General features: G+C 47.5%; 1 protein-coding gene across 1 annotated transcript in view; it reads right to left on the bottom strand.

Moving 5' to 3' along the window:
• Positions 1-14,676: 14,676 nt before the first annotated feature.
• RAMP1 (receptor activity modifying protein 1) overlaps positions 14,677-23,123 on the bottom strand; it is a 30,801-nt gene continuing 22,354 nt past the window's right edge. The window contains exon 3 of the mRNA XM_036421649.2: positions 14,677-15,270. Coding sequence (XP_036277542.1) covers positions 15,015-15,270 — 256 coding nt within the window. The 3' untranslated portion in view covers positions 14,677-15,014. The remainder of the gene's footprint in view (positions 15,271-23,123) is intronic.

Here is a 23,123-nt window from a genome sequence, read left to right as displayed (position 1 = left end):
TCCTACCTAAAGGCTATGGGTGTATCCCATAGTCTTAATAAAAAGGGACTGGTTTGGCTCAGTGGATAGAGCTTTGCCTGCAGACTGAAAGGTCCAGATTCTGGTCAAGGGCATGTACCTTGATTGCGGGCACATCCCCAGTAGGGGGTGTGCAGGAGGCAGCTGATTGAGGTTTCTAACACTATCGCTCTCCCTTCCTCTCTGTAAAAAATCAATAAAATATATTTAAAAAAATCAAAGTATATTAAAAAATAAAATTAAAAGGGATAGCAAGGCCAGAGCGGGGTGTAATCCTCTCTTGGGCTCCCGCCTGGCCCCCAATATTCCCAAATTAATACTTTTCTAGTTTCTTTCATTTGTGTGTGGCCTTCTCCAGAACCCGAACCCTGAACCATTCGGGATGTAAAAGGGGTTTCCACAGGAAGGTATATCCATTAGTTATGTGAACACTGGAGTGAACAAGGCAGGAATGATCTGGAGCAACTATACCATGTACTGAGCATTTGTAACATCCAGGGTGGTGTCTGTGATCTGCATCTTGGGCTGCAACCCTCGAGACCACACTGGCATCACCCAAAGCAGTCACCTGGCATGTCAAGGCAGTGCCACCTCCAGGTAGAGTCCCTCCACTTGCAGCCACAGCTCTCTCCCTGTACACTGGGGAAAGGGACCAACATTCTGGGGATTCCTTTTCCAAGTCATGGCTAAAATCCCACAACAGAACTCTGTGCAACGATGCTATGACATCTATCTGTGAAAAGGAGTCACCCTTCAGAATTCACCTGGACCACTGCTTGCTCTGCTGGCATCAGGTGACTTGGCACATGATGCAGTAAAAGTCCTGAAAGCCTTCGAATCTTTTGACCCAGTAATTTCACTCTAGGGATTGGCCTGAGGAAGTAAGCCAAGAACAGAAAGAGCTCTGGCACAAAAATTTCCATTGTGTTATAGAACTTGGAAGCAACCTCAGGCTCAGCATTAGGAGAATGGTTAACTAAATTACTGCTCATTTACTTACAGAAACATTGTACAGCCATTAAGCTTGATCATTACGCAGATTATGTAAAACCACAAACAATAAGTAACATTTAAATTGTTTAGATACCATTACTACAACTCTGGAAAAAAACATATGGGCAGAAACTAGAAGTAAGTAAACAAAAATGAAAAATTGTGTCCAGGTGGTAGGATTATAAGTTTTCCTCTTTTTTTAAAAACTGTCATTTATATGTTATTTTCATAGTAGCACAATACAACGGTCTCTTTTAAACACAATTGATCCTTAATTTGGAAGACTCACTCTCATTCCTTATCACTCCAAACATGAGAAAAGTGGGCCTGGCATCTCCGACAGGGAGGTGGGCTATCTACTTTACCTTCTCTGCAGGAGGAAGGAAGATTTTCTCCTTGCCCAGCAACAAGCCCAGCCAATGGAAAACACCACAGCTCAGCCAATAAGAAACCATCATCACCCTGAACTCTTAAAGAACTTTCATGAGGTCCTTGCCCCATGTTCCTTTCTATAAAAGCCTTCCATTTTGTATAACTCCTCAGAGTTTCTGCTTGCTAGATGAGATGCTGCCTGGCTTATAAATAATTTAACAAAGCCAATTAGATCTTCAATTTGTTCAGTTGATTTTTTAAGAAACAGGATATTTTTTAAAAGTATATTTTATTGATTTTCTTACAGAGAGGAAAAGAGAGAGATAGAGAGCTAGAAACATTGAGAGAGAAACATTGATCAGCTGCCTCTTGCACACCCCCTAACGGGATGTACCCGCAACCAATGTACATGCCCTTGGCCGGAATCGAACCTGGGACCATTCAGTCCACAGACCGACGCTGTACCGCTGAGCCAAACCAGTTTTGGCAAAACAGGATATATATATATTTTTTAATATATATTTTATTGATTTTGTACAGAGAGGAAGGGGGAGAGAGAGCTAGAAACATCGATGAGAGAGAGTCATCGATCAGCTGCCTCTTGCACACCCCCTACTGGGGATATGCCCGCAGCCAAGGTACATGCCCTTGACCGGAATTGAACCCGGGACCCTTCAGTCCCCAAGCCGACGCTCTATCCACTGAGCCAAACCGGTTTCGGCCAAAACAGGATATTTTTTAAAAAATTAAAAAACAGGATAAAAAATTTTGCAAATTTTATGTCTCTCAAAATGCACATGGCAGATATATATTAGAACTCACATCTCATGAAGGAACCAGCTGACTGGAGAGTAGGATCTGAGGCCTGGGAAGGCCCCAGCTAGCCTCTTGAGGATGGCTCAGAGGTCGTATGGGATGTCAGGTGGGGAAGAGGTGAAAATGTCACCCTTCGTGCATTTTTAGCAGTGACAGCTTGGAAGCCACTTAAATCTTCACCACAGGGCCCTGGGACAGTGGTCGGCAAACTGCAGCTCTCGAGCCACATGCGGCTCTTTGAGTTTTTAGTAAAGGCCAGCTTAGAAGTACCCTAATTAAGTTAATAACAATGTACCTACCTATGTTGTTTAAGTTTAAAAATTTGGCTCTCAAAAGAAATTTCAATCTTTGTACTGTTGATATTTGGCTCTGTTGACTGAGTTTGCCGACCACCGTCCTAGGGGAATAAAGGATGGGGCTCACAGAGTTTTGTCAGATCTCCAGGTACGAAGAAGTGCTGTTAACCTTAAAACTAAAGGTCAGTTGTTTTGCCAGCATAATAGGTTTACTTGGGAGCAGCAAAGAATTGCAATTCAGAACAAGCAAACTATAGCAAAAGCTATAAGCCAAGTCCAATAAACAAAAGAGAGGAACGTTATTTTATGGAAAAAAGAAAGTTGGGAGAGGTTGAATAAAAGTCCAGCGGAGACAGCCGATAGTTCAGGGAGAAAACAGTTTTGCACTGCCTGAGTTGCTGGGGCATCTGATGTCTTGTATCAGACACGACATCCATCTTTTCCTGTGGGGTCTATAACTGATGCTTCTTTCCTGTGAACAATTCTGTTGGGATCTTTGACAACTCTTTCTGTAACTGACCTGACAGGTTGTGTGAGAGCTCCCCATTCTGGCCTTCTGACTTCATTTTGGTATGGTTTCTTTTTCTTAATCTTCACAGTGCCCAATGGAAAAATGAGTGGCAAGGTGACATGAATAGTACAATGGCATTTGTATTAAATAGTATGTTTAGATAGAGACAAGTTCCCAAACTATCAGAAAATATTTAGCAGTATATTGTATTAGTTGGCCAGAGCTGACCGAAAAAAGTACAGTAACTGGAGTGGCTTAAATTTTTGACATATGTGTACCCCTTCTATAATTTTCGTAATGCTGAGTACCCCTTGTACTCATGAGAATGTAGAATTAGGCGCAGCTAAGCACGGTGCAGTGCATATCCCCACCAAACTCTGGTGCAACGCGTACCCCCACCAAACTTCCCGTACCCCTGGGGCTATGCGTACCACACTTTGGGAAACACTGGAAACAAAAAAAATGTATTGTCTCATAGCTATGGAGGCTGAAAGCCCTAGATCACAGTGTGAGCAGAGCCGGCGCCATAAAGGACTCAAAAAGTACCGTATTTTTCGGACCATAAGACGCACTTTTCCCCCCCCCAGAAGTGGGGGGGAAAAGTCCCTGGGTCTTATGGTCCAAATATAGCCTACACATATACTTTAAAAAAAAAGTTTTTTTACTTGCCCGGCTCTGTGTGGTCTCTGTGTGCTTGCCCGGCTCTAAAATGGTTCTAAATGCTGCTGTTTACTTTACAGGGTTGATTACATGTGTTTATGACTGTGATGTTGGGTTTTAATGCACATAAAATATTTTAGGACACTATTTGTTTCAGAATCTTTTTTTCTTCATTTCCCTTCTCTAAAAACTGGTGCATCTTATGGTCCGGAGCGTCTTATGGTCCGAAAAATATGGTAAATACTAAAAATGCAGTACCTTGTAGAAGAACTCACAGAGTACTTTCCCCAGTGAAGGCAAAAATTCCTTAAACAGAACACCAAAAGCACTGACCGTAAAGTACAAAAGGGATACATTGGATTACATTAAAATTTAGAATTTCTCTTCAAGTGACTCCATTAAAAAGACAAGCCATAGAGTGGAAGAAGATATTTGCAATACATATATCCCACGAATAATTCATCTCCTGAACCTATAAAGACCTTATCCATCAACAAGAAAAGGTAGAAATTCCTAAAAGAGAGTCTAGCACCAGCCGGACCGGCTGTGCACCAAAGAGGCGATTCAAAGGGCAAGCAACAATGAAACATGCACTTCCTCCATATCATCAGGGAAAGGCCAGAGGAACCACAACATGACATCCCTTCACGCACATCAGAATAGCTTAAATGATAAGAATGGGAAATACCCAGCGACGGCCAGGGTATGGGGCACTGGCAACTCTCAGACCAATGAGGGCAGTGAGCAGGGTGCATTGGCTTTTGGGAGTTGGCGCTGTCTCCTAAAAATGAACAAATATGGTCCAACTCTGGGTGTAAATATACGTATTTACCCTAAAATATGTTTCCACAACTTATGTTTTCTAAAATATGTTTTTTATTGACTTTAGAGAGAGAAAGAGAGAACAAGAGAAAGCGAGAGAGAAAAACATTGATATAAGAGAGTAACATCAGTCAGCTGCCTCCTGCACAACCCCCACTGGGGATCAAGCCTTCAACCCAGGCACCTACCCTGACTGAGAATTTAACCAGTGATCCTTTGGTGCATGGGGTGGTGATCAACCAACCGAGCCACACCTGCCAGGGCACAACTGGTGTATTTTTAGATCATATCATGTTTTGTTTTTTGTTTTTTTTAATTTTTTATTCACTTCAGAGAATAAGGGAGAGGGAGAGAGAAAAATATCAATAATGAGAGAGAATCACTGATTGGCTGCCTCCTGCAAACCCACACTAGGGATGGAGCCCTGACCTGGAATCAAACTGTGACCTCCTGGTTCATAGGTTGATCCTCAACCACTGAGCCACACCGGCTGGGCTTCATACCATGTTTTGAAATGTATGCATACCACTATGTAGAGATCCATAGTGTTGACTTTAGTAGGTGCATAGATTATTCTTATATAAGAGTATTTCACATTATTTATCCACTTTCCCATTGCTGGACATTTAGGTTGCTTCCAATCATTTGCTGTTACAGAGCTGCAGTAAACACTTTGGCAAAAGCAATCCAGGGTACAGGGGAGGGGTTTCTCTGGGGCCTGCCCCCAGAGGAGGAAGTGCTGGTTGGTGGAGCAGACACATTTTTAACTTTACTAGAATCACCAGGTTAGTCTTCTAGGTGGTTATACTATTTACCATGCCAACAAGCAGTGTGTAGCAGTTTGAATGTCTAGTAACCTCCTGGTATTGGGTATGAAATGGTCTCTCATTGTGGGTCTAATTTGCATTTCTCTGAATGCATTGACTTGTAATTCCCCTGAATTTGTGCATCCCTTCTGGGAATGGCCTCTTTAAAAAAAAAAAAAAAAAAAAAAAAAAATATATATATATATATATATATATATATATATATATATATATATAGTGTGTATATATATATTGTGTGTATATATATATATATATATATATATATATATATATATATATATAATTGATATTTTACAGAGAGGAAGGAAGAAGAATAGAGAGTTAGAAACATCGATCAGCCGCCTCCTGCACACCCCCACTGGGGATATGCTTGCAACAAAGGTACATGCCCTTGACCGGAATCTAACCTGGGACCCTTCAGTCTGCAGGCCAGCGCTCTATCCACTGAACCAAAACGGTTAGGGCAGGGAATGGCTTCTTTATATCCTTTGCCCATTTTTTATTGAGTTATTTATCCTTCCATCAAAATCACCTTATTCTTATAGTTTTATATAATAAAACTATGATATAACTTATATATAAGACAAATGCAGCCCAACGTCAGAAGGAAAAAATGAAAATGAGAACAGAATTAAATGAAATAGAGAACAGAAAGACTATACAAAATTATAATGCAACAAAAAGCCGGTCCTTTGAAAAGATTAATAAAATTGACAAACCTCTGGCTAGGCTCACTAATAAAAAAAAGAGAAAAGACTAAAAAAATCAGAAATGAAAGAGTAGTTACAATGGACACCACAGAAATACAAAGGATCACACAAGGATACTATGAAATACTATATGCCACCAAATTCAACAACCTAGCAGAAATGGACAAATTCTTAGACATATATAAATGTCTGCCCAGTTGGTATGGCTCAGTGGTTGGGTGTCGACCTATGAACCAGGAAGTAACGGTTCATTTCCCAGTTGGTACATGCCTGGGTTACAGGCTGGATCCCCAGTGTGCAAGAGGCAGCCGATCAATGATTCTCTCTCATCATTGATGTTTCTATCTCTCTCCACTCTCCCTTCCTTTCAGAAATCAATAAAAATATATTTTTTAAAAGCCCCAAAAACCACAGAGCTCAAGTTAAAGGGCTAATCTGGAGCTGAGAAGCAATAAATTTATTACTATAATCAGTAATAATAACTTTCTATAATTCTAACATCTGTGTCAACTGAACATCAGTTTCAATCGATTGGTTTCTGTCCTCATCCCCAGTCAAGTTTTCCTGTTTCTTTGCATACCTGACAATTTTTGCTTGGATGCCCGACATTGAAGTTTTCCTTTTACTTTACCATTAGTTGTCTTTTTTGTTGTTAATTAAAAAACTGATATAAATTCCTTTGACATAGAATTCACCATTTTGAAGTACCCAATCCAGTTGTTTTTAGTGTATTCATTCCCAACTTTGGGCTGTCATCACCACTGTCTGATTTGAGAACATTTTCATCATCATCCCAAGAAGGACCCTGTACCTGTTAGCAGCCACTCCCCCTCCCCCGCAAAGTTTGGAGACTACCTGCCAAAATGTATGCTAAAAACTACCTGAATGGTGACAATGAAAACTTCTAATTTATTTTGTTTCGTTTACCTCTATTTTTATATCGTTAATTCTATAACAAAGAGGATATTTTAAAATAGCATCTGGCATGGCAATAAGAAGTAGAGGAAAACTGCTAACAAGTTAAATGTCGAACCGCAGAGGACTTGCTGAAGTTGTATTTCATTGTTATTAATTACAATGAATAAATTCATTAAATGCTTTTGAGGATCTACTATGTGACTGGCCCTGTTATAAGCACTAGTAATTTCTCTGGTCTTTCTGCACTTGCACGTGTATATGCCTTTGTGAAAAAGAAGGGGATTGAGTTATTGAGGAAGGAAGGATGGGTCTTTTGCTGGGCAGGTGGCAGGCTCTGTAAGGGGTTGATGGAGTTGCCTCTTGCCTTGGGTCCCTCTTGGTGGCCTTTGACTCACTTGCGCCCCTAGCGGACAGCCGAGCACCCAGTAAGGGCTTTTTCCCCAGTCTGCCAGCTGGACCAGGGGGGTGGGGCCCTGGTGGAGCTGAGAAATCTGAGATCCTACTGCCCTCCAGCGAACCAAGTTTGGATCTAGCCGGCGGCATCCAGGTGTCCTCTAGGCCCACGAGGGGGGCAGGAAAGCCAGGCCAAGCACAGGGAACAGCTTGGGTGAATGCCTGCCTCGCCTGTTTCCTGGGCCATAAAACAATTTCCAGCTGTGCAGGATCCATGGGGCCAGGACTTGAAAACTAGAAAGCAGTTATCCTTTTAAAATCCCGAGGAAGGAAACAACAAACCCAGCAACAGGAATTCACTGTTCTATTTTATTTTTATTTTTTTTACAAAGAGGAAGAGAGAGGGATAGAGAGTTAGAAACATTGATGAGAGAGAATCATCAATCAGCTGCCTTCTGCACACTCCCTACTGGGGATGTGTCCGCAGCTAAGGTACATGCCCTTGACCAGAATCAAACCTGGGACCTTTCAGTCCGAAGGCCGGCGCTTTATCCACTGAGCCAAACCGGTTTTGGCTCACTGTTCTATTGACACCAGTTTTGGAAATCACTTTTAACTTGCAAGTTAGGGGGTTGGGAGAAATAAGAGCCATGGAAGGGCAGTTGCTGTTGGCAGCCTTGGGTTAGGATGAGGGACTGCAGGCCATTCAGATGTGGGAGATGAGCAAGACAGCTGGGGAACAGGGGGCTGTGGGAGGACCTGAGGGGGGCTGTGATGCTGTCTGTGAGTCTTACTCCTGGTACACAAGCAAATTCCTCTCAGGTGTGTCCCCAAAGTTTCAGCACAGCTTGTCCTGGTTGGGGGCCAGATCTCAGCCTTCTTGGGGGCACAGGAGGCCTTGCAGTCAACTCTGGGGATAAGGGGAGTAGAAGAATGAAAAGACCCCCCTCATTGCTTCTCCCAAGCTCCTATAGAGCTGTCCTTGAAGCTGGTTGGCTGAGAGAACCAGAACACTTTATGGGGCTGCAGCAACCTGGAAGGGGGTAAGGAGGGGAGGCTCCCCGAGGTGAGCTCTACCCCAGGGCTTCCCAAAGGGATTGGTCATGAAGCCGCTGTGCTGGGGGCGCCCCCTAGGGACAGAGGTGGCCCAGGAGGGCTTGGGTGGAGGGGAGGAGTCCTGTAGAGGGAAGCCCACTTGAACCTGCAAACCCCAGTGTGACCTGCTGCTGCACACACAGCAGGAGGTGACCACAGCTCCCTCCTCGAACCCAAGTTCCTGTTCTCCACTTTCCTGGACCAGGGGAGCCAGCACAGGTGAGTGACATACTGGGGTCTGGGGAGAGGAAGGCCCCAGCTTCAAATCCTGGCATGGCACCCATTTCGAGGACATTGTGCCATGTGTGGTTGCCTCTCTGTGCCTCAGTCTTCTTATCTGCAAAATGGACATAACTCCCTGGCTGGGGAAGGCTGGGAGAGCAGGAGTGAGTAAAAAACTTCTTTCCTTGTTTTCTCCTGGGCCTAGTGCTCTCTGCGTGGCTGGCCAATCGCATGCCCTGGATACAGGCCCAGGCCCGCCTCCCTCGCCTACTTTCCAGCTGCGCAGGGCAGGCTGATTGGGTAGGCATCTCTCCAACACGCCCTAATCCTCTCCCCTTTCCCTGCCCTCCCAATGGTTGACCCAGTTAACTCAAGACAAATACGTTTCTCTTCCTCTTTCCTCAGCCCTTCATTTCTTTACCTTTCTGCACCAAAAAAGAAGAAAAGAAAAAAGAAAGAAAATCAGTGAGGAACACCGACTTCAGGGGAGAAGAGAATAGTCCATTTTTCAAAACACGAAACCAGATGAAAAGTCTGTGTTGTCAAATCAACACCACGATTTTCCCCTGGCTCCTCTAGGATCGCTTCCCCCAACAGGAGCGTGCGACGCGTATCGAAGCAGGGTTTTATTCAGCATGTGATGTTTCTGTGGCAATTGCCTGGCTACAGCCCTGTTTTCCATGAGTGCTCATGGCAAATTGCAAACCTTTACCTCCAGCACAGCTTCCATTGGCTGCAGAGCCAACTGCCACCAGGTGGGGTTGTATGGTTGGGGAGGTGGGGTCTGATTAGGGCTGAGCTTTGCCCACCCCCGCCCCACATTCATATGTTGAAATCCCAACCCCCAGGTGAGAGGGCAGGGCAGGGTGAGGATAAACTCCGGACTCCACTGTGGGACAGGGCGGAGTTATCCTCCATTTTGTGTAACTGGACCCTAGCCCTCACCCAACCAATCAGGGTCAGCCAAAGCAGTGACATCACCACCGGTGTAAAACCCGGGGGCTTGGCCAAGTTCCGCGTGAGTGGGACAGAGCCCATGTTAACATGGAAGAGGCTCTCTTGTTAATTGCATCGAACTTGGCTCCCTTGTGGTCTTTGGGGATCACGGAATCACGGTACAACACAGGCACTCAGAATGTGATTGAGACAGGATCTTTGAGGAAGTCAATCAGGTGATTGGGGTGGGCCCTAATCCCATAGGTCTTGGTGATTAATACACAGACATACACAAGGGGACACCATGGGAAGACAAATGGCCATCGTCACTGACCTCCAGGTACCCCTGCCTGCCTCCCACCCCAGAAACTCAGGGAGCAAACTGCCCCAGCTTGTGGGCAAATGTCTGTTGGGAAAGGGACCCAGCAGAGGGAGAGAATCCCTGGGTGACTCTCCCAGCCCTGGGACTGGGGCTGGGGTGGGCTTATCGGGGAGGCATGACTTTGAGGGAAGGGCAGAAAACTGTTTTTTTAAGCTGCCCTTAAGCTGGTGTTCTTGATCCCCATGGCACGGTGATGGAACCCGAGTAAAGACAGGAAACCTCCTGGGCCATCTCAGCACGGTCCCATGACGAAGAAACCAAAGTCAGATCCAAGTTCACCTCCGAAAATAGCCTTGAAAAGTATTGTGGGTCTTTCCTGAATTTGTTCCATAAGGAACCAAAGGGCAATTATGTTCAAAAATGGAAAAGAATTCATAAAATTATGAAGCACACTTTCCCCTCACCATCTCAAAACCCCCAGCCTCCTGCATGGTCCTCTACAGCTCCCCTCCATCCCTAACCTCCAAACACTGATCCTCTGGCAAGTAGCCTCTCTCTGGAGCTTGGACACCACACCATCCTGGGGATGGAGCACATGACTGACGCTAGGCCATCCCTCCAAGAATATCAATTAGCAGAGATGAGCAAGCTGCGAAAGTCACAGGTGGGAAGGGGTCCAGCCAGGGCTGAGCAAGTTCGAGTCTAGCACCGGGACTCCTAACCATCATGTTGTGGGGCCTTCATTACTGGGAAGTGGCGTCCCAGCAGTTGTGACTCGGCAGTTAGATTCACACTGTAGTGTGCTGTGATTGTTTCTATGAGTCACATTATATGATCGTCCCTCAGGTTGATATAGCCTGGGGGTGTGTGTTCACACTCACTCATACACACACACACACACACACACTCTCTCTCACATTTACACACACTAACATACTTACAAACTCACACGTACACTCCTTTTCCCCTCATTTGTTGGGTTCTTTGACTTCTAACAGATTTTTTTCTTTGGATTTCCAGGACAAACACAGACACACACAGATACACACACACACACACACCCTTAAACTGAGATCACTTCGCTTTCCTATTTTGTAATCTGCCTTTTCCAATTAACTCTATGGCCTGAGAAAAAACTCCATGTACGTAATTTTAGGAAACTGCTTCCCGTCATCTGGATTTAATCTGACGGGACTGTCCTTTCCTGATCGGAGGATGTCTCCACTTGTCTGCTCTGTGAGTGGTCCTGGTGCCGAGCAGCCCACACGAGGCCTCTTGTCCGTCTCTAATCACACCCTTGGGATGAATTCCTGGGAGGGGAATGACTGGGAATACACATTTGCAGACTTTGGGTCCATCTTTCTAATTTGAAGGGGAAGTTTCGTCCCAGGGGTTTATCTCGGTTGGGTGGTGGTGGGAGTTCTGGGAAGGAATGCCCTGTGCCCTGCTGGATTCCAGCCCCCCCCCCCTCCCCCAGTGTGTCCTCCCCAGCTGCGGCTCCAGCTGCGTCCCAGCAGGGACTCCTTTCTGTGAAGATGAGCTCAGCTCAGAGCTGCCTCAGGCTCAGAGGATGGTGCCCTGTCTCCGGGGCAGTTTTATCCGGGAGCTGCTGATGGGAGCGGCTTCGGGAACAACATGTCCTTGGCCAATCCCATTTCCCAAGACCTTTCCCTTCATTTGTTGGGTTCTTTGACTTCGAACACTTTTTTCTTTGGATTTCCAGGACAAAGCTCTTGAGAGAGGGCCATTTTCCCAGCTGGTCAATCTTACTTGTTAAATGAAAGCTGTCATCAGTTTCCCCGGCCAGCCCAGCGGCTCCCAGCTGTCCCTGCAGGCCCTGTCCTGGACTGTCAGAGAAGGCCCCGAAGGACAGCTGCTTCCATCAGCCGGGTCTCCCCTGCTTGGGTGGCCCTCAGGGTGGCAGACGCTTCAAGGCGGGTAGGAAAGGGTTGGGACAGAGAGGGTGGTCGTGTGTGACTGGTTTGACCCACCACCGCCCCTCCTGTACTCCCAGGGAGCCCCTGGGACAGGCTCAGGGGGAAGGGTAGACAGAGCACAGGAGGGGCGCACTAGGCCCGAGCAGTGCCCCTCGGTGGGGAGCACCTGCAGTTTCTGCTTCTCCTCCACCCCCAGTGTGGACCCCACTGCTCCCCCACTGACCTCGGCCTCTGCTCTCTGAGGCAGCCAGGGCACCAGCATCATTCCCTGTGATCTTGGCAGGTGCTCATTCTTGTGGCAGCACCAAGCAGACACCCTGTGGCCCTCTCGCTGCCTGCCCGCACCTCTCCGGAGAATGCCCTGCTCAGAAGAGTGATTCCAGGAGCAGTTCTCAAGGCATCTGAGAAACTCATTTTCTGCTTGGCCGGAGTGGTTCAGGTGGTGGGGTGTCATCTGTGCACCGAAAGGCTGCAGGTTGGATCCCTGGTCGGGGCACATACAGAAGGCTACCTGCTTCTCTCTCTCCCTGCACCCACTTCCTCTTTCTAAGCATGTCCTCTGGTGAGGAGAGAGGAAGGAAAGAAGGAAGGAAGGAAGGAAGGAAGGAAGGGAGGGAGGGAGGGAGGGAGGGAGGGAGGGAGGGAGGGAGGGAGAAAGGACTCGCTTTCCTAAAAGTCAACTGCCCACTCAAGGCCCCCACAGGCTGGGCTGAGGGCAGCTACCACCCAGAATGGTCCTGGACAGGGCCACACCCCACAGCACCGGGGACAAGGCATTTATTATATATCAGGAACTTCTGGGCTCCTGGACTCATTCTGTCACCCGATTGGCTGGGTTTTGGAAACCGCTTCTGCCCCAGGTCATTAGCAGTTCCCAGCCTTGTCCCTGTCACGGCCTGACAAAGGGGAGAACCGAGGCGTCACCAGCTCTTGCATTTGCTAAGTTGGCCCCCAAATTCATGTTCACTGGAAGTTTAGATAAGACCTTCTTTGGATATGGAGTCTCTGCAGAGGGAATGAGTTAAGCTAAAATGAGGTCCCACTGGCAGGGTGGGCCCTAAATCTAGTATGGCTGGTGTCTGAGGAAGAGGAGACACAGCACACACAGGGAAGACAGCGAGATTGCGAGATTGGTGTGATGCAGCCACAAGCCAAGGACTGCCAGGGAGTGCCAACAGAGACTTGAGGCAGGGAGAGAAGGAAGGGGTCCTTTGGGGAGCTTCAGAGGGCCTGGCCCACCAGAGCCATGATTGGGACTTCCTGTCTCTGAAAACCGAGAGAATAAAATCTGTTTTAGGCTGCCTGGTTTGTGCTAATTTGTTACCACGGCCCAAGGAAACCAAACTTTGAGTTATTTTAGAAAGTTAAGTGTTTTTATAAAGTTTCAATAATATTAATAATACCAAAACCACACACACACACACACACACACACACACACACACACACGCAGGCAAGCACATAGGAGGCAGGGGCCCTGTCTTTGAAGATGCCACAGCCCTCAGACTGGTTCTGGAAGGATCCCTGCTCAGCGCTGGGTGAGGTACTGGGGCCCTGCAGACCCCCATGGGGCCCTGACCACCTGTGGAAACCTGGGGACCATGGGGCTGCCCTGGGAGTGAGGGACCGGAGTCCCTGCCACAAGCGGCGGATCCAGGCGTGTGTGTGTGTGTGTGTGTGTGTGTGTGTGTGTGTGTGTTACTGAAAGGACCAGGAAGCAGCACCGAAGGAAGCAGGACCCACAGGTGCAGGAAGCAGGGGCTCTGCAGCCCTTTACAGGAGGGATGACCACCACAGCCAGGTGGGGGCTGTCCTTACCTGTCGACACCTTTGTCCTCAGGTGCAGTGTGAGGTCCTCCAGCTGCTTCCTGCCACTCCCTGCTTCTGAAGCCTCCTGAATCCCCAAAACTAGGGACACCAGGGCCTCAACCAGAAGCTTCCTCCACCTGGTTCCGGTCCCAGAGCCCAAATCGTGACTCACCTGTGCCATCAGCTTCCTGGGGAGAAGCGGGATTAACGAGAGACAATTGCCCTTGTTCCTTCCAGCTCTCACAGCCCCGTTTCCAACAGTTGAGGGCAGAGGAGGCTGGGGTCTAGCAGGTAGCTCGCAGCCCTTCCCTGGTCCTGTGATGAGGACTCCAGAAACCCATGTTCCCTGAGGCCATACCCGTGCCCTTTCCTGACCAGTGGGATGGGGGGCCCCGTGGCTGTGGTGTGCTAGCACAGAAGAGTCCAGACGTAATGGCTTTGGCCAGCTGACCGGAGGCAGAGAGGCTGCTGCTGAGGGTGAGAAGGGGCAGGTCCTGGGCTAGAGGGTGCTGGAGGGCGGGGCAAGCTGGGGGCTGCAGGTACCTCAGGGGTTGCTCAGCTCAGAGAAGATTTGGGAGGGACAGTGTGGGAGCTCCCTTAGGGGATCCAGAGCCTTCTAGAAGCCTGTTTACACATGGAGGTGTGGGAAGAATCCTGAATGGGGAAGCAGAGCTGTGTTGGATGCAGGGACGGCCAGAGGAAATAGGTGAAACCCTCAAGGACAGAGTGGTGGGAGCCTGGACCTGGGGTTTGGGGGTATTCTTGGGGAGTCGGGGGGCTGGGAGCTCAGCAAAACTGAGCAAGCCTGGCCTCGGCATGCCTGTGCACCGCAGTCCTCCGAACCAGTGGTTCCAGGCCCTGTGGAGGGGCGGGGCCTCGGGGTCCTGTGGAGCACCTTCAGTGCACTCAGGCCTTACTGCCATTGGTCCCTGCCCACTGCCTGCAGGGGAAGACAGAGCCTGAAGCATCTAGTGTTTCTCCCCGTCTCCCACAGCCAGAAATACTGACGCTCCCCAAATCCAAGGACATCCTTTTAATCACAAACTCCTCATCCACAGTCAGGCTAGAGGTGAGATCAAACACATTGGAGACTCCCCAGAAATAATGACCGCGATGTTCTGCTCCTTCCTAGCACCAGCCCCCTTCCTAGGGCGGCCTTCACCTCCCGCTGGGGGCTTCCAGGTTAATCCTGCACCACCGCTGCTCCGAAATCCTGTTAGCCGATCTCAGGTGGGACGAGGGGACTTGGGGCCTGCTCTGCCGTCAGGGCCAGAAAGCCACTCCCAGGCCAGGCCCAGAGCTTGCCGGCCTCCCTGCCTGCCCACAGCCTCAGCATGGGGCAGCTCCCGGGCCGCGGCCTACACAACGCCCTCGGTGCGCTTGCTCCTCCAGACCACCAGCCCGGTCATGAGCAGGGTCATCAGGATGGGCACCACGATGAAGGGGCAGAGGATGCTGATGGGCGGGTCCTGCAGGGCCCGGCCAGAGACAGGGCAGCTTCTGAAGTAGCGCTGGTGGACGGAGATGAAGAACTTGTTGACTGCGGCGTTTGGCCAGTAGCAGTTCAGCCCATCCATCACGTACTTGGTGCAGTCACTGAGCTCTTTGTAGCTCCTGCAGGTAGAAAAGCAAGTGGTCAGGAGGAAAAGGAAATCTGAAGCTGGCCTCACCGTGCTTGTAGTCTGTGGGCTAGTTTCAAACAAGGTAAAAAACAAACAAACAAACAAATAAACAAAAAAACTCACAGGTGGTCATCCCTGGGTAGGCAGCGACTAAGGGGAGACCTGAGCTAGGGGCTCTCCACATTGAGAGTAGACTAGTGGTGGGATGTCAGCTCAGGGCAATGAGCCTTCCAGTGGGCAAATCTGCAGCCCATTCTGAGGAATAATTTAGTGAATGTGAAGATGGGTCTGTAGAAATGACCCAAAATGGAACACAAGAAGAAAAGAGCTGCAGTAAATTCACAACACTCTCAATGATATCAATCCCAACTTGTAATCTGAGTTCCAGAAGGAGAAGAGGGAATGGGGAAGAAGGAATATTTGAAGAGATAATGACTGAGAATTTTCCAAAATATGAGACGTCAATTCACAAACCCAAGAAAGTTAAATTACCCCAAACAGGACAGAAAAACCAAAGCAACAACAAAGAGCCACACAGACGTGTCAAAGCCAAACTCTGAAAATCAAGATAAAGAGAAAAATAAATAAATCTTGGAGTCAGAGAAAAGACATCTCCAGGGAACAATGATATGAGTCACAGCTGACTTCCCACCAGAGACTATGCAAGCCCAAAGAAGATGGGGGTATCTTTAAATTACTGGTGGTAGACACGGGGGAACTGTCTGCCCAAAATCCTACACCTAGTTAAAAATATTTTTCAGCCAAAGCCAGTTTGGCTCAGTGGTAGAGCGTTGGTCTGTGGATTGAAAGGTCCCAGGTTCGATTCCGGTCAAGGGCATGTACGTTGGTTGCGGGCACATCCCCGGTAGGGAGTGTGCAAGAGGCAGCTGGTTGATGTTTCTCTCTCATCGATGTTTCTAGCTCTCTATCTCTTCCCCTTCCTCCTCTCTGTGAAATATCAATAAAATATATTAAATATATGTTGAAATAAAGACCTTTTCAGAGGAAAAAAGAGCTGGGAGAATTCATTGTGCTACAAGAAATGTTAAAACTCTCCAGTAAAAAGAAGAGAACAGAATTTTGAACCCACACAAAGAAATGAAGAGCTTCTTAACTGGTAAAATGAAGATATTTATTTACTTTTATATATGTTTTTATTGATTTCAGAGAGGAAGGGTGAGGGAGAGATAGAAACATCAGTGATGAGAAAGAATCATTGATCGGCTGCCTCCTGCACACCCTTTAGGGACCGAGCCTGCAACCTGGGCATGTGCCCTGACCTGGAATCGAACCCTGACTTCCTGGTTCATAGGTAATTGCTCAACCACTGAGTCATGCCGGCCAGGCAAAATGAAGACATTTAAAAGACACTTCCTTGTTTTTCATCTAGAATGTGATTAAATGGAGCGGAAGCCATCCAGCAATTTGGGGAGACGGAGGGAGGCTTTCATAGGCCCCTGCCTCCAGCTGTAATCTTATGATCTCCAAGTCGCTTGGTCACTATTTTGTCTGCCTGGCTGTTCTCTGGGCCTTTACCTCAAGTGCTAGGGTGCAGGGAGCCTCTCCCCAGACCATGTGAGTGGGCAAAGTGCAGGAGTCTGGGAGGGGAAGGGTGGGCAGAGACCACAGAGGCTGTGCAGGACCTGTGCCCACTGGGCGTGTGGTTCTCTCATGTGAACCAGGACTCATATTTCGAGTATAAAACACAAGTGGAAGAAGCCACGGAAGCCCTGACAGGTTGGATCTCATTGTGAAAAGAGAATGAATTAGAACATGTCAGTGCCTGGCACACGTACGTGCTAAATGTGTCCGGGATTGTTGAAAACCATGTCCAGCCCTTTGCGTGGTTGTTGATTAACCACATAGTTATGTGTTACAAATACTGGCGTGAATGACTGTCTTCTCCCCACCACAGACCCACCAAACCAGCAGGTAGTGCTGGGTGTTCTGCAGACCCAGTGACAGTTGACCATAAATGTTGTCTCCCATCCTCTGTGCTTGAGGAGTGGAGCTGGGATGTCCTTAGAAGGATGTGTGGCCATCTCTGCATGGGAAGGAGCCCCTGACCCAGGATGCTGTGACCCTCAGACCTCCCCACCTCCCAACCCCCTGCTGAGGCCACTGGAGGCTGAGCCTGGGCTGTGGGGGATATTCTAGGATAAGGACTCTCTCCCTGAAATACTATCCTTCCAGTCTGCAAAGCCACCCCCTCCTAAAAATAGCTCCACATACAGCCGGGCCTCTTCATCCTGTTTATTTATATGGAAGTGACAGCTGAAACGTTCAATAAATATTGTGAGCTCTGTCAGCAAGACTGTGATAAAAGAACTCCTTCAGAGCAGTCTTCTATCAAAAGAACGTAGTACTGAGTAAGGGCCCGAAATAACTCTGGAAAACATTTTCATTTAGCCCTCTCTGCATAGTTACCCTTTTTAGGCCAGAACTCTCTATTCTGGGCCCCCAGGAAAACTTGGCTGGTAATGTTCCTGAAAATGACGGTGATGGTGGGTGTTTCCAGTCTGTCCAGGGCCCCCGTCACGACTCCAGCACCACAACTCATGGTTGCTCTGTTTTGACAAAAAAGTGTCCACTGATGCCCACAAGCTCTGGGGACCCTCATGGTTGCTGTTGTCCTCAAAATAGCTCTGAATGGTCTTGCTGTGGAGTATGAGATTGGGCCCTGCCATCCCACACAAATGGTTCAAATCCCAGGCCCACCTCTTATCCCAAGTGATGCTGAGAGCCTCATCTCACCTGTTCCAGTCTTGGTCTCCTTATATCCAAATGAAGGCCCAGGTGCCCACCTAATGGGGTTACTGGGCACATCTAGCTAAAGGGGATCAAATGGCCGAAAATACAGCAGATGCCCAATAGGTGGACGTTTCTCACTGTCTCTTCCTGACAACTGCTGTGAGCCTGAAACAGGATTCCTTCCTTCCTTCCTTCCTTCCTTCCTTCCTTCCTTCCTTCCTTCCTTCCTTCCTTCCTTCCTTCCTTCCTTCCTTCCTTCTTTTTAGATAGGGAGGAAAGGAGAGGGAGAGAGAGATAGAAACATCAATGATGAGAGATAATCATTGATTGGCTGCCTCCTGCACACACCCTACTGGGGAACAAGCCCGAAACCCGGGCACGTGCGATGACTGGGAATGGAACAGTGACCTCCTGGTTCATAGGTCGACACTCAACCACTGAGCCACGCCAGCTGGGCTAGGATACATTTCTCATTCTGTAAATCCACCAATGTGTATCTAAGCCCTAAAAAACTTGGGGACAAACCACTCTAAGATTCTAATTCCCTTTATCTGATCACTATTGGCTGTTTACCTGGGAGAACTCAGAAGCTGTGGCTTCCAGCAGCTTTAGCTAGCTGCTGGGGTGGGGCAGGTGGCGCTACCTGTTGTCCTGGCCGTGGGACAGGCGAAGATAGAAGTGACCCATTGAGGCTGGCCTGCAGAGTCTGTCAAAGTGCCAGACTGACATGGGGAGTGAGTTGTCAGATAGACAGAGGGGTGAGGTGGGTGCAAGCACAGAAATACCCATGGTGCCTTTGGCTAAGTATTGTAGTTCTGGAAATACAAGTTGGATTCTTCTCAACGGTGGTAAGTGTAGTGAAATGAGGCAGGCACTCCTATCACTACTAATACAAGGTAAATTAGTAAAATTTTTCTGAAAAGCAACTTGGCAATATGTATCAATAAACTCAAAATCATGGATATCCTTTGACCCAGTAATTCTATTTCTAGGAATTACCGTAAGTTAATAACATGAAATGCAGACAAAAGTAAGGTAAAAAGGGGGAGGGGGGGTCACTGCAAACTTATAATTATGAAAAACTGTAAACTATAAGACAGCAATGAAAAAAATTACTGATAAGCTATTTGAATATAGCTATTAAAATGATATATAGAGCCCTCGCTGGTTTTCTCAGTGGTTAGAGCCTAAGTCTCAGATGAAGGGTCTAGGGTTCGATTCCAGTCAAGGTCGACTACCTTGATTACAGGTTCTATCCCCAGCCCCAGTCAGGGAGCGTGAGGGAGGCAACCCATCGATGTGTCTCTCTCATGTCGACATTTCTCTGTGTGCCTCTCCCCCTCCCTTCCACTCTCTAAAAATCAATGAAAAGAAAAGCTCCTCAGGTGAGGATTAATAACACAAAACTGCTAAGTATGAAGAACTGTGTAAGAGGTGGGGAAATATTTGTTACAGTGTTGGGCAGAAGAAAGCATATGAGACCTGGTGTGTAAATATTGTGGTTTCAACATAAAATGCCCCCAGAGGAGGGGACCACTCCAGAATGCTGGGAGGGCCACCCCAGGGCTGTGATATGAGGGACTTTTGTTCTCCCATCTCTACCCTTTCTGGGGACTTTGTGAGTTTTCTACAGTGAGCATACACTATTTTACAATCACATATAAAAAATCCTATCTGGAAAGAGGCCTGTGGCCAACGGGACACTGATGTCCCTGCATTTGCAGCCACCGAGGGCTCACTTCCTCATTTCTGTGACAGCAGGAGACCTTCCCTCCAAGGGACCCCATGGGCTATTCTGGACCATCTCCGCAGGTGGGTGCTGAATGCCAGACAGGAAGAGAGAGGCTTGTGGGGGCTAACAGCCCTTGCTGCCTGGCAGGCCTCCCCTTGTTGGCAAGCCTGGGGCTCAGGGGCCTGCTGGGGCCCTGCCTCCCCAGGGAGCCTGCAGACCCCATGCCTCTCTGAGCCCAGCCAGCAGGCTGCATTCCTTGCTTCACCTTCCTTCACCCGGCTTATCTCTGCCCCTAGCTGGGTGAGGTAAATCCTGTCCCAGGAGCAGGACACCCCCTCCCTGCCCTCTGCTTCCCCCAGCAGAGCAGGCTCTCCCCTGGCCACCATGGACTCCCTCCCTGGGCCTGGGGGCACTTGGCTGGCAGCCTCCCAGGGCCAGAGCAGGCAGGTGGCTTCCTCCATTACTCTCATTCACCCGAGCCAGCTGGGACAGGGACCTATGTCTCCTCTGCAGAGTTGGATGAGCGACACTGCGGTCTGTTGGGATGCTGCGGGCAGACGCCCAGTCCCCAAGGTGATTCAGGACCAGGAGCAAGGAGGGTGGGATTGGGCCCCGAGGACAGGACCCCCCCTTTGTACCCAGTCCCAGGCGCCCAAGTTTCTCTTCACACCCACCACCACCCTCCAGGATTCCTCCTGCCTACTCCACCTCCTCCTTGCAGAAAGGGCCCGGCCACCAGATGGCGCCCCTCTCCAGGGGCCTCCTCTCCTAGGTCCATCCATCCCCAGGGATTCCCTTCCTCTCTCCCAACTTTCCCCTGGTAGTTGATCCCCAACCAGGAACCCCCTTGTGTGCCCAGGAACTTCCCCCTCCATCAGCAGCCTGTCCATCTCCTCACGGAGGCTCCCCACACCCTTCCCTCTCGGGGAGGGGCATCCACACTCTGCAGACTCCTTCCCTCCTCAGCCAGCAACTGGGACATCTGATACCCCTGATACCGATGACACCCCTGCCCCTATCTGAAGCTTGGTCCTGCCTACATTGGGCTGTTAACACACACACAGGTTGCCCCACCCCATTCCCATCTCCTTGGGCCTGACCCTTCCAGGGTGTCCCTTCCCTCATGTGGCCCTGTCCCTGTGCCCAGGAGCAGGCAGAAGTGACTCCTGGTGGTGGGCTATCACAAGGCATTTTTCTATCACCAGTTTCCACTTCCTGCACCAAGTGTGTGTGGGCCAGGGGCTCAATCCCATGCCAAGTGCAATACATGGGGCAAGAGGGACATTCCACACCGAGAAAAGTGTCACCACAGCCTACAGGACACAGGCAGCCCCCCCTCTAACATCTGACCAATTACACCTTCACCTCTCAAGGCTCAGTAGATACAAACTAGAATGAAGGCATGTGAAAAATAAAGTTAGTAAACTGGATTCAGGGACTATCTGCAATGTTTCTGTTTTACAGAAAATCAACCATCTTTTTAGCAATCCCAGTATCCTATTATTTAGGCAGCAAACAAGACTCAATAAATTCCCAAAGTGGAAACTGAAAGTCAATATTCTTTGGCTGCAGTATTAAAAACTAGAAATTAGCGGAAACTGGTTTGGCTCAGTGGATAAAGTGTTGGCCTGAGGACTGAAGGGTCCCAGGTTCGATTCGGGTCAAGGGCATGTGCCTTGGTTGGGGGCACATCCCCAGTGGGGGGTGTGCAAGAGGCAGCTGATCAATGATTCTCTCTCATCAGTGTTTCTAACTCTCTATCCTTCTTGCTTCCTCTCTGTAAAAAATCAATAAAAATATATTTAAAAAAAAAACACACCAAAAACTAGAAAATAGTGAGAAAAAGACATATTTTAAAATATTGAATTTGTAGAAATGAAAGATAACTCATAATTTTGGGAATTGTGAGACTTAAATAATTAAAATTTGGGAATTAAAAGAATTAAAAAATTCAGTTACAGGTTAATAAGAAAACAATAATGGTGATACTGAATGTAAAAATTAATGGATTAGAGCTGAACAGTGCAAAATTAAATTATCTTATTACTATACAAACACAAGAAGAAAAAAAATAAGTATGCAAACCAAGACTTAAAAAAAAGATAAATCTCTCCAAAAGGCAACTAATTTAAATGCATTAATAATGATTTAAAGGGAGTTATTGGGGGGCAAAGGGGGACATATATAATACTTTCAACAGTAAAGAATTATTTTAAAAGGATTAAAAACTAATATTTATTGATTTTATTTAAAAAAACAGGAGAATAAGTAAATTCAATAGCAGATTCTTTAGAAAAATAGGTATGATGAAATGGACACATTTCTGGAGAGTTTAATCTACAATAGAAAAAACACAGAAAACATCAATATACAAAACCATAGACAGGAAATGAGAGAAAGTATGAGAGGTTAATATACAAAAATTTTATGTTAAAAATTGGATAATTTTTTAATTGGGATACTTTTGGGGAAACTATAAACTATTAAGTATTGACTTAAAAAGCAGAAAATCTGAAGAAGAAAAAAAAAGGGAAATGCTATTTAAAAATTACAATCTCAAAAGGCAGCAGATCCAGGCAGTTCTTTCCAATTCTTAGGATTATAGGGGGGAAAATTAGTTTCCCAGTTTTTTAAAAAAGTTAACCAAGCCCTGGCCAGGTAGCTCAGTTGATTAGAGTATTGTCCTGATACACCAAGGTTGTGGGTTCAATCCCCAGTCAGGGCACAGACAAGACTCTATCAATGAATGCATAAATAAGTTCAACAACAAATTGATATTCCTCTCTCTCTCTCTCTCTCTCTCTCTCTCTCTCTCTCTCTCTCTCTCTCTCTCTCTCTCTCTCATCAACTTTTACAAAAGTTAAGCAAAGCCAGATTCCACACCTCTGAAGACGGCATGCCCACGTGCCTCGGAATAACAGATGTACTCCACTGTCACTTAAAAACAGACACAAATGTCCTATGAAAACTGTTAGCAAACTCCAGCTCTCCATGCAGAACACTTTAAAAGTAGGTTTATTTCAGGAATGCCCTAAACCTGTGAATGTGAAAGCCCATTTCATCGTGTCAAAGCAAAAAACACACAATCATTTCAATACAGGTTGAGAAGGCATTTGATAAAATTCAACATCTCCGATAAAAAAAGAAACAATCTTGCCCTAACTGGTTTGGCTCAGTGGATAGAGCGTCGGCCTGCAGACTAAAAGGTCCCAGGTTCGATTCTGGTCAAGGGCATGTACCTTGGTTGCGGGCACATCCCCAGTGGGAGGTGTGCAGGAGGCAGCTGATCGATGTTTCTAACTCTCTGTCCCTCTCCCTTCCTCTCTGTGTAAAATCAATAAAATATATTTTAAGAAAAGAAA

Source organism: Pipistrellus kuhlii, unplaced genomic scaffold, assembly GCF_014108245.1.
Source record: "Pipistrellus kuhlii isolate mPipKuh1 unplaced genomic scaffold, mPipKuh1.p scaffold_m20_p_7, whole genome shotgun sequence".
NCBI classification, from domain to species: domain Eukaryota; kingdom Metazoa; phylum Chordata; class Mammalia; order Chiroptera; family Vespertilionidae; genus Pipistrellus; species Pipistrellus kuhlii.
This window is presented reverse-complemented; position numbering and strand designations above follow the sequence as displayed.